Source organism: Ictidomys tridecemlineatus, chromosome 1 (genome assembly GCF_052094955.1).
Source record: "Ictidomys tridecemlineatus isolate mIctTri1 chromosome 1, mIctTri1.hap1, whole genome shotgun sequence".
NCBI lineage: Eukaryota > Metazoa > Chordata > Mammalia > Rodentia > Sciuridae > Ictidomys > Ictidomys tridecemlineatus.
This window is the reverse complement of record NC_135477.1, coordinates 103,716,739-103,728,907: the sequence shown is the minus strand read 5'-3', so window position 1 is coordinate 103,728,907 and position 12,169 is coordinate 103,716,739. Positions and strand designations below refer to the sequence as shown.

At 42.5% G+C, this 12,169-nt stretch overlaps 1 protein-coding gene across 1 annotated transcript; it reads left to right on the top strand.

The window, feature by feature from the left end:
- Nucleotides 1–3,400: 3,400 nt before the first annotated feature.
- Glrx (glutaredoxin) lies at nucleotides 3,401–12,169 on the top strand. The gene is made up of 3 exons (XM_005326148.4): nucleotides 3,401–3,695; nucleotides 9,582–9,701; nucleotides 11,141–12,169. Exons 1-2 carry the CDS (start codon nucleotides 3,489–3,491, stop codon nucleotides 9,693–9,695), a joined length of 321 nt encoding a protein of 106 aa, XP_005326205.2. The 5' UTR covers nucleotides 3,401–3,488; the 3' UTR covers nucleotides 9,696–9,701; nucleotides 11,141–12,169.

Genomic DNA, 12,169 nt, shown 5'->3' with positions numbered 1-12,169 from the left:
AAAAAATGAATGTGATACCCACCAGCAAAAAGGTGAGAGTTCAAACCGCCACATGTGATGATAAGATCTTCCAAGGAGGACACTTATACTGTGTAAGAAGATCAAACTCAGGATACACCATAGGTGGAGGCAAAATTCTTGAGAAAGATGCTGAAACAGAATACTCATATATACGAGAAGAATAAAAATATCCCTTTGCAACTGGGCATTGGGGACATTGTCTATAGCTCTTGAGGTTGAGACTACCTGCAGCACCCCCATCCCACACCCCTGCAACCAGCTGCAATTCCCACTGAAATTCCCCTGAGGTCTCAGCAGCTCTGCTGCTGCACAAAAGGATCCTATGCTTGAATTTCCAACTGAGCACAAGCCACAGGATTTTCTGAGAAATGGAGACTACACCTCCTTCTTTTCTGTCTCATCTGTTTGTTTCCTGATCTCACATAGTGTCTCAGGAAAACACCTTTTTCAGCTTGAACCTGTCCTATGTCATATGTCCTATGGCTTCAGACACCTGTGCCTGGGGCTAAGCTGTGGAGCAGACAATAGAGTCTCCCTTATCCAGCCTCTGCCCCAGTTACCCCAACCCCTAGCTGGCTCAGACCAGTCCTTTGTGAGTTTGCTCCACCAGTTCCCCCAAAAGCTTAATACCTAGACTTCTGGGTTAAGCTCAATCAGGATACCTAGCTACAAGATAATTTAGCAATGCAGAGGAGTTTCAGCAGAGATAAGGTCAGATTGCAATGAAATGAGTAAAGAAGAGGAGGTAAGTAAATGACAGATGCAAATTTAACAGCAAGTTTCCTGAAAGGGCAGAGACCGGAAAGCAAGAAATAAGTAGTGGTAGAGTGGTGGTTTTTAACAAGGGAGAGAACTGAACAGTCTCATGCAGAGGAGAAAGAGGTGTCTGTGTGGGTCTCTCCCTTCCTCAAGGTTCTATATCAGCCTGTACCCCATGAACACAGAAGCCCCAAGGACTCTGAAAACCCTGCAGGCAGCCCTGGGTGAGGTGAAGAAAGAAGGGAGACACAGACTCCTCCACCCAACTTATTCTGAAGGGAAGAGAAGCTGTAGTTGGGAAGTCTCAGCCCTACGACACTTCTGTTATTGACAGAGCTCTCTATGAGCTCCCTCTCTGGGGCACAGAATCTCATTTTCCATTTAAATTTTAGTAACAATTGGAGCAACAGAAGAGAGCTGCTTCTGGGAATCAATTTTCTCCCCTTCTATCAAAAAATGCTTGGAATTTGATTCTGTGACAATGGCGACGTCCAGCTGTGGTCCTGGTGCTGGCTCTTTTAAGGTATTCTGGTTTCAACATAAAATGTTGTTGTTTTTCTAATTAGTTATAAATGGCAGTAGAATGCATTTTGACACATCATACATAAATGGAATTTAATTTTTCATTCTTCTGGTTGTACATGATGTACAGTTACATCAACCGTGTAATCATATATGCACATTGGGTAATAACATCTGACTCATTTTACTATCATTCCTACACCCATAGCCAACCAAAGTACCTCTGTTCTTCTCTAACCACCCCTATTATTTTGTGTCAGCATTTACATATCAGAGAGAACATTCAGCCTTTGGTTCTTTGGGATTGGTTTATTTCACTTAGCATGTTATTCTCTAGTTCCATCTATTTACTGGTAAATGCCATAATTTCATTCTTTTTAAAGGCTGAATAATATTCCATTGTGTATTTATATCACATTTCTTTATCCATTCATCTGTTGAGGGGCATCTAGGTTGGTTCCACAGCTTAGCTACTGTGAATTGAGCTGCTATAAACATTTATGTGGCTGCATCACTGTAGTATGCAGTATAAACTGAGTATAAACTTTGGGTATAAACTGAGGAGTAGGATAACTGGGTCAAATGGTAGTTCCATTCCAAGTTTTCTGAGGCATCTCAATAAGCTTTCCATAGTGATTGCACCAATTTTCAGTTCCACCAACAATGTATGAGTTTACTTTTTTCCCCACATCTTCGCCAACATTTAATGATACTTGTATTCTTGGTAATTGCCATTCATACTGGAGTGACATGGAATCTCATTGTAGTTTTGATTTGCATTTCTCTAATTGCTAGAGATGTTGATCAATTGTATTTCTTCTGTAAAATGTCTATTCAGTTCCTAAGCCCATTCACTGATTGGGTTATTTTTTTTTAATTTAGTGTGTGTGTGTGTGTGTAGGAAAGTGTTAAGTTTTTTGAGTTCTTTATGTTTACTGGAGATTAATGCTCAACATAAAACTTTTTTGGGAAAAGGATGATTCAATTTTAAAGGTGCTATTTTTTCTTTGATAGTTTACCCCACACTGGAGGGGGTCTGAAAGAAACCTAAGAGAAGATTTTGCTCTGCCCAAATGGAAATACTGGGAAGAGCAAAAAATCTTCTAGTCCTGCAGGCCCTGCCTCCTGTCTTGCATAACAGGTGGATGTGACAGCTGAGTCATTACACCACACCTACTCACAAACAGCACAGAAGGTCACAGAAAAGGCCAAACAGAAAAGACCCTCGTTTGATCTAGAATTTGAAGTCAGGGATTATGATGGAATTTGCCTTTACTGAACTACTTTTCGAGGATGACCAACTCAAAAGCTGATGGGGGTGAATCTGATGTCTCAAAGGCGGTCCTGCTAGGTGAGACCTGTGACAAACTGGAGCCAAGATGCACAACAGCTACTCAGCTACAGCTGCTGCCACTGAAGAAAGCCAGCTCAATTTTATCCAACCTGATTTTAGAGAAGCAGCAAGTCCAGATTCTTTAGCAAAATCTCTGGTTTTTATTTACTTATTTCTGTGTGTGTGTGGTGCGGGGGTAAAACCAGAGGCCTCATGCATGCTAGGCAGGCATTCTACAACATCCCCACCCCTGCTGTCCAGATTTTTAAATGCCGAAAACAGATTCCATTAAAGCAGTCACAACAAACATCTGAAATATAAGCCAAGTGTAACACCCCACAAGCAATTTCCACAGAGTGCAAAGTCACTGTTTCAATTCAGCTTCCTGTAAATGATGTTAAAGCTTTCAGTTCCTTGAATGACTTCATTTCCATTTTAAAAATCAATCATAGCTCCAAGAGGGGGAAAAAAATTGCTCTAAGAGGTCACTGCCTCCTCAGCCCTCTGTGAGACTGGGCTGTTTGCTTTCTGTTCCCCCAGAATGTGACTTAATTCTGATCCCTGGTAAAGAACAGACACTCATGATGGGTCTTGGAGGAGAACAAAGACACCCTGGTCACAGCTACTAATGCCTGAAAAGCAAGCATGCATTCATGGGCACACTAACTAGTGAATTATACAGGGCTAAAATGACTTTAGGACTGTCCCTTTAAAACTCAAGCTCACAATCAGGCAAACTCCTCCTCCAGGGAGGTTCCTTATTAAAAGGGAGCCAGCTGGCTGGGCCTCGGCTTAACACCCCGAGCAATACCTGCAACAGAGGATTCCTCCCGGGAGACTACAACCTGTCCACATGGCTCAGGAGTTTGTGGACGGCAAAATCCAGCCGGGGAAGGTCGTTGTGTTCATCAAGCCCACCTGCCCCTTCTGCAGAAAGACCCAAGAGATCCTCAGTCAACTGCCCTTCAAACAAGGGCTTCTGGAATTTGTCGATATCACAGCCACCGGTGACACAAATGAGATACAAGATTATTTGCAACAGCTCACAGGCGCGAGAACGGTGAGTGTGGGATTCAGTTTTAAAAGACTCCGGGGTTGCTCTCTCTTGTCAGGGCTATGAACTTACATACGCCTGTGCCTTTTCTAGGACACCGCCAGCCAGGGCTCTGTCCTTCAAGGCAACCAGAGGGCTTTGTGGGGCGTGGGGGAGGGAGCCTGAGGGAAGACGCTGGTCACTTGAATTGGCAGCTGGACAGCAGCCGAGGATCCTCTCAGTAGAGGAGGGAGCCCAGCAGAGTGTGCTGTCAGGTCTGCGGGCCCAACTGCTGGGTGGGAGTCGCAAGGACTTAGGTGGAGGCTTTGTTTTTAGCACTGCCTTGAACTGACAGTTTTCTCTGATGGTTAGATGGGCTGGGGCTGGAGGTGGGGGGGGAAGAAGCGGGTGCAACTCGCACATTTCAGACGTGGAATCATGTGCACTCTTCCTTCTGTTTACACGTGGCTGAGTGGGATTTGCTGTCCTATGACCTTTTTTCTAGGCTTTAACTATAACCTAATTTGCTCATTCTTCCTTATCAAACTCCTCCTCCTAGGGAAAAAAAAATTGAATGCACCATTATCCCCCTCACTCTAAGTTAATTATGGGATATTTTTAGGCCTGCCAGAGTTCTGGCCCGGCTCTCACAATGGCTGGCTTTGTGATCCTCGGCAAGTCACCACATCTCAGATCCTCAAGGACCTCAGCTGCAAGACTAGAGTGGCTGACCTCGTAGAGTGGGTGACCTCCAAACAAATATACCGTGGGACCCTCTGAAAACTGCTCGCCTCTGAAAGGCCTCCCCTTCCTTAGCACTTGGCCAAACAATTTTTGATTCTGGGAGGGGTGAGATGCCCCACCAGCTCATCCAAATTCCCTTTCAGGAGGCACGTTCTGAAACAGTATTGGCAGAAAGCACATATCCTATTTCAGTTTAGTTTAACTGACAGAGTTTTCTCTGGGCTGTAGTATAAAGTATGGGAGGTGGTTTTCCCCCTTCTCTCCAAACAGAAATCAGCATTGTAGTATAGAAAAGGCTAAACAAGTTACCTTACTGCTCTCAGCTGAGGTTCTGGAGCAGACTTCATGACAGGAGAATCCCTGTAGCTTAGAAGCACAGAGTCAGGTCCTGAAAAGAAAGGGACACTGCAAACAACCATGTGTTCCCACAGGGTCTCCTGCCCTGGATCCCTCTCAGCCTGTGGTTCCTGAACATTGCTGGCCAGTAGAATAACCTGGGGAACTTTTGAAAGGATCCTTATGCCCAAGTCACTCCAGACCAAATACATGCCAATGTGCGGAGGCAGCAAGAGCAGGCATCAATAGTTTGAAAGATCCTTAGGTGATTCTAATTTGCAACATAGTTTGGAAACTACCCTTTTAAGTGGCAGCATCTGTTCTTCAGCAGGAAAAAGCTGACTTCTTTATGTTCTCATTTAACAATTTTTTTCATCTCTTTGTAAAGCAACAATGTTTTTTGTAGTTGTCTTTAATGTTTGACATTTAGAAAATAGTTTTCACGGGTTCTTGAGTCCAGAATGCCATCCTTAAGGGGAAGAACAAATCCTTCAAAGCTATTTGTTTCCCGATCCCCAATAATGAAGTGTTAATATTCAAAGAGATTGAACACTTGCTGTCTTAGTTATCCTGTAATGACCTGTGTTGCTGTGTCTGTAGTAGAAGCTCAGCAGGACTTTACTGATTACAGAACCGGGCCTTCAATCGGGCTGCATGATTTGATTTTGTTATGGACACAGTCCCTAGATCAGAGCCTTCATTTGGGCCTTCTCTAATGCTTCTCTTTTCTTTTTTTTTTTTTAAAGAGAGAGAGAGAGAGAATTTTTAATATTTATTTTTTAGTTCTGGGCGGACACAACATCTTTGTTGGTATGTGGTGCTGAGGATCGAACCCGGGCCGCACGCATGCCAGGCGAGCGCGCTACCGCTTGAGCCACATCCCCAGCCCTTCTCTTTTCTTCATTAGGATTAAATTCTGGTCCATCTCATTTTTCTTCTCCCTGAAGAACTTCTTTGGACACATCTTGCAAGGCTGGGTTATTGGCAACAAATTCCCTCAATTTTCATTTGTCTGAGAAAGCTTGTTTTCCTTCATATTTGAAGAATGCTTTTGCTGGATATAAGAAATTATTTTAGGCATCTATTAAGTATCAGGGCCTTTTCTTGACATTGGAAATATAGACATGCGGGTGGGTTTTTGCCTTTTTGAACTTGCATTCAAGTGGGGAAGACAATAAATACAATAAAAATCACTGGGAGGTAAGTGAATGGCTACAAAGAAAAATTAAGTACAAGGAAGTAGGTAGCAGTTTTAAATAGAGCCATTAGAGCCTAAGAGGTAAACATTTGAGTATATCTCTATAGAAAATAAAGAGAAAGGAATTTAGGGGTAGAATGTGGCAGGCAGGAGAATGCAAATACTAAGGTCCTATGCCTCTCAGGTTCATGGAATAGAAAGAAAGCCAGTATGGCTAGAGCACTATGAGTTAAGAGAGCCAGGGGAGATAATGGGAGATAGGCTAGGAAGGCCTTTAAGCCACATCATATGGACCATGGTTTGTATTGGATGGGATAAGATGCCACTAGTGGGTTTCAAACAGATGAGTCACTGGGAAACAGATGTGAGTAGCTACATCTGAGTTAACTCTCAAGTGTAGACAGTGCTACCTAACTAAGGTTGGGAAAGGCTACTCCAGCAGTACCGGGCCCCATATCACCAAAGCTGCTGTTTTAGTGACAGTTTCCTTTTTCTCTCTAGGACGGTAACAAGTTCCTCCAAGGAGGGGAAAGGGCAGGAGGGAGAGTAGAGGAGGTAGAAGAGGGTGTTTCCTCCTCTTTCAACTGAATCAACTGTGCCTCTGTGTTTCCTGTTTTACCACCCTGTGTCTCTTCCTGTTCACCAATGTGATTGAAGATGGTTTTACTGTTGCCTAGGCTGGAGAGTGGGGGGAGGGCCTAGGGGGCCTTTCCGCTCTCAGGCAAACCTGCTACTTTGCCAGATAGTGTGAACAAAACTCCACCCAGGGGACAGACAGCCTGCTCGAGTTTCAGGGCCTGTCTCAAGCAACTGGAGGCAGCTGTAGTGCTGTGGGTTTTAAAGTCCAGGTTACTTTAAATAATGGGAGGAATAAATGGCTGCTCAATGTAAAACAATGGTTTGCAAATCACTGGAACAGCAGCAGCATCTGGGAACTTGTTAGAAATGAAAATTCTCTGGGCCCCAACACTGATCTCCTGAATCAGAAATTGGTGGGGGTGAGGGGAATACAAATCTGCATTTTTAACAAGCCCTTGCTTGATTGTGATGCAAGGTCAAGTGGGAGAACCCACTTCCTGGAGAGAACTCCTGGGACCTGGGGCCTTCCTGACTGCCTCCTTAACTCCAATCCTGAAGTCAAAGGTGGAGATGGGGCAATCTGTAGGATTGCTCAATCCTTCTCGAAAATACAGAAGTTCAAGAATGAATACAAGACTTCCTGTATAAAGCTCAGATGGTTTTTATTTAGCCAATGCTTTCAACAGAAGAAATTCTGCAGCAGAGTGACCTCAGGATTACATTTGAATTCTGTTATTCTGTTTACTGCTACAACTGACCACAGCCACATAATTCTAAGAAGAAAGAAGCTAAACGGGGCCCCAGAAATGTTGGTTGGAAGCAGTGTTCAGGATTAAGGGGAAATCCTAGGTTTCCTACCTCATCTTTCCTGCTTTCAATTGAAAAAAAAAAAACAGGTTATGTTGCTGGTGCTTCCACTGTAAGGCCTCCCATGCATCCCATCGCATGGTGGATCTTCTAAGACTAAGCAAGGAGGTTACCAGGCAAGCCAAGGCCAAAATGAATCCTCTGGGTTTTCCCTCATTCTTGGACCACTGTAAATAGTGATAATTTTTTAATTTGTGGTACTGGGTATTGAATTGCCTCTTGCGTGCTAGGCAGATGCTCTACCATTGAGATATACATATACATATATATATATTTTATATATTATATATATATTTATTATTATTATTATTATTATTTTGAGACTGAGTCTCACCAAGTTGCTCAAATTGGCCTTGAACTTGAGTTCTTCCAGCCTCCGCCTCCCAATTCTCTGGGATTACAGGCAGGTGCCACCATGCCCAGCTGTACAGAATTTATTTTTAGTTTTTAGCCATTATTTTAAAAGCCCACTTCCACTTAGGTCTACTTTTCAGTAAAAATACTATAAAAACTTATCCACAGTAATTCCACCCTTTTTCTTGTTGCTCTTGCTTTTTAAGCAATTTACTCTAATTATGCTTTCTGGGGAAGATGAAATGCTTTGAAAATATTCTCACTGCCTTCCGCCTAATCCCTCTCCCATCCTTCCATCTAGTACATTCTTGTGGGGGGGCGGGGCTTCCAATCACTTAGGCAACCTATATGGTACTTATGTCTTCGTTGGCAGTTAGCCTTGGTGTGACACTCTGGAACTGGAAGCTGCTTAGGTGCAACGAGGGAACTTCCTTCTCCCTCAGTGTTACCGCTGTTGACCAGTGACAAGTCCTTGCTTCCCCGATGTTGAAGAATAACACCAAAGAAGCACGCCGAGGCAAGGTCAGAGTAGAGATTAGGAGTTTATTAAAGGACAGCAGAAAAGACTTCTCCTGGAGGAAGAAGGGGACCCAGGAGGTGGAATCCAGTTAGCAGGCAAATGTGTTCCCCTTTTTATAGGTTTGGTGATGGAATGTAGGTTGGAGGGCCCGAGGGGTGGGACACAGGTGGACATAATTATCACCTTTTGGGATGGGATTATCACTTCTCTGGGATGGGCTATCTCCAAATCTGTTGGGGCTGTTGGTTGATACTTCTTCCAGGTGGACTTTGGCCTAGGGCCTTTTCAGGACTTCATTGACATTCCATGAATTGTCGTGTTTTCCCTGAGTCATTCCCAGCATGGCCTCCATTTTAGATTTCACTCGACATTAGACCCGATTTACCTAACTACACTGACTACCTAACTTTAAATCTGGCTTCATCAGGATTTTAAAACCTTCCTGGAATTCTGGAATGTGCTTATATCTATTGGCAGGGAGGGAGTGGGAGTGACTAGAGAGAAACCTATTCAGCAGGTATAATGTCTGGCTTACCTTGGGCCACCCACCTATACCAGATGTGAAGCCAAACCAGAATGTCCTTGGTCCCAGAACTGCAGCATTTAAATATCTTATGATGGACCAGGGATTAAAGAGATTCAGACACCATTACACTGTCCCCTAGTTGAGGACAGAGCTCACCTGTTTTAATAACACAAAGAGATGACTATGTGTAAACCCAAACCCATAAACCCAAAAATGAGAGAGACCAAATGTAAGTACTTTCCAGCTCTGTTTAGAAATGGAAGGCCTCTTGGTTGCCCTGGCCCAGTTTAAGGTCTCAGGTGTGGTCCCAGATACAAAGAAATAGATTGCAGTCAGGGTGGTCCAGCTAAAGCCAGTTAAAATTTTTTCCCTGAAACATGTTTCTGTAGAGCAAAAATTTTAAATCCGTTTAACAAACTGAACAATCACATAAACAGCATACTCTGTTTGAAAAATATTCTGACCTAAAAACATTCTTTAATGAATGATTTTGCCCTCATAAGAGTTCCTAAAAGAAGGGGGCTGGGGATGTGGCTCAAGCGGTAGCGCGCTTGCCTGGCATCCGTGCGGCCCGAGTTCGATCCTTAGCATGTCTGCGGAAAAACTAAAATAAAATAAATATTAAAAAAGGAAAAAGTGCTTTAAAAAAAAAAAGAGTTCCTAAAACAATATTGAGGAAGAGGTTTTAAAGTCATTTGAAAACCTTTGGATCAGGGGAAGAATTTGAAAGGATAAAATATCACTTGTTCTCATTAATAACTTTCCTGGATGGCTTTTTTTGTTTTGTAGGTACCTCGGGTCTTTATTGGTAAAGATTGTATAGGTGGATGCAGTGATCTAGTAACTATGCAAGAGAACGGGGAACTGCTGACACGGCTGAAGCAAATCGGAGCTCTGAAGTAATTACAGGTGAATGGCAGACTAGATACTGGGACATTAGGAGACTGGAATTCTACTGCCATATCTCATGCTATAGGAAGGATTCACACTAAGGAAGAATGACTTAGTGATTTGAGGAACTGCAACATCAATTATTTATGAATTTAATATTTTACAAAGGCATGAATTATATCAATGAGAGAAATTATTTCACTCAAATTTCATTTAACAAATATTTATTAAGGGTTTACCATGTGCCAGTTACTGTACTAAACACATACATAAGAAAGATAACATGAAAACTGTATTCTAGAGAGGGAGGCAGATCACAAAAAGTAAGTGAATAATTCCTGAAACAAATAGAATGATGTGATAGAACATGCCTGGAGGAGGGGAACGACAGCCCTGATGAAGCAGAGCTTGCTAGGTGGAGGGATTAGCACACGAGATAGGATCTGAGCCAACCTAAAAGTATATTCAAGGAACTGAAAGAATCAAAGAGCAGGCTGAGGAAAGGGCAGTGAGGAGGAAGAGTAAGACCTGTGGGCTTGAACTGAGTACACAGGCCATGGTAAGCAGTTTGGATTTCTTCTACGTGCAGTGTGAATGGAGATAATTTTTGCTTATCTGGGTTCACATGGCAAACTGACCCAGTCTGATTGGCTTCTCCAACACCAAAGTAAATTTTACAAAATCAGTCACCTAAAGAAGATCTTTGGCTTGATGGAAAACTGGGGGATGAAGAGCAGCTTGGAAAGAAACCAGGCTGCTCTTGGGGTCTAATAAGCAACCGCCAGCACTGTCCCAACATTTCAGGGCTGCCAAACTTCTACATAGTCCAGTTCCACTGACTCATAAACAGGAATGATTTCAATTTTTTTTTCTTGTCATGAAATTAATGGTTCTTTAACCAAATGTTCTTTGAAGGCATCTATTGCTCACCAATTAATAACTGTATCCCTTGGTCAATGAGTATGTATGATTTGTGATGGTTACATAGAATAGTAACACAAGTGGGGGAGGAGTAAGCCTGAAAAAATTCAACTGAATCCCCTGAAATAAAATAATCAACATGATACGTCTTCCAATCACACCATATGACATTGTCACAGCAGATGAGTGCTAATTTTCTGGTTTTATGTGAGGTTCTAAAGCACTAAAAACCCAATTAGTGGTTGCAAATGTTTGCTCTTCTGGAGCACGTTCACCAGTTAGGCTTAGATGAAGAATGGAAGTAATATTTCCCCAATTCCCTCTATCTTGGATAAGATTACAATCTTCATATTCAGAAGTCTCTTTGATTCATCCTTTCCTCAGCATTCTATGCTGTCCCTATTTTGCTGCCAATTCCATCCCAAGGCTATCCACAGTAGTGTGTTTAAACAGCAAGAGGAAGTGGTTTGGCTTTGGGAAGGGTAATGAGGGAAAATGAACTTCCAAGAAGAACTAATTCATTGTTTATTTCCTAGTGGAGCAGACGGCCACACCAATGTCCTCCTACAGAGCTGGATGACAGTGCAGAAGATGACAGTATTTCCTGGTGAATGGGATTTTTTAGCACAAACAGCTTTTTCTTCATTTGCCTCCATATTAAAAAGTGGACAAACTTGTCCCTAACCACAGGGCCAAGAAGGTTGATGGATCTTCCCGGTTTTCTTCTAGATTGGTCCTTTGGGTTCCAGAAAACCATGACAAGTTCTGGTTTAGTATTCACTTATCCAAAAGATATATATTTTTTTCTCCTTAGCTTGTGTTTCTTATTAACCATTCTGTGTGTGCCAGCATGCCTCTACCTCCAAGCCAGTGTTTCTCAACCATATTTATCCAGATGCTCCAAGGATGAATCTACAGTTGGTTTCCTGCCATTTCCCATCAGCTGAAATTATTTTGCTGAACATGACTTTATGCAATTTGTATCATGAAATCCCTGGATATTTTGAGTCTGTTTTTTCAAACCTACCCCACCCCATCTAACCTTGAGGGTCACTGCTTGGAGCCATTGTTCTCACCTTGCCATCTCACACATCTCATTGGAAACATTCCACAATTCTGAAAGGGCATGAACACCCAATTTGAGAACCCATGAGAAAAATTTGAGCACAGGGTTGGTCTTCACCAGGGTCATGTGGATAGAGGCAGCAGGGCAAGAGGCAAACATGTGGCAACACTTAGATAAGATGGTTCCAGATCACCCTGAACAGCTGTGTATCATTGGATTTAGATTCCAACAAAATTAAAATATAAAATGTAAAACATTAGCATAGAAAACTTATATCCCAAATTTGTCCCAAGAAATCCCAAGAGTATGTCTGAAAGGAGCTAAATTTTGAGAAACACTGTCCTAAATAACACACACACACGCACGCACACACAAGTTGGAAATTTAAGGCTGCCTTACTGTGAAGTTTGTCTCTAGAATTGCAAGATTGTTAATTTCCTTCTGTGGTAACTAGTGGTAATGGTTAATTTCTTTTCTAATAAAGATGTACATACAGCTA

What these genes read in the sequence shown, in the direction of transcription:
- Glrx (XM_005326148.4), top strand. Translation starts at nt 3,489, where the DNA reads ATGGCTCAGGAGTTTGTGGACGGCAAAATCCAGCCGGGGAAGGTCGTT. An exon ending in AGCTCACAGGCGCGAGAACG is followed by an intron (nt 3,696 to 9,581) that starts GTGAGTGTGGGA and finishes TTTGTTTTGTAG; the next exon opens with GTACCTCGGGTCTTTATTGG.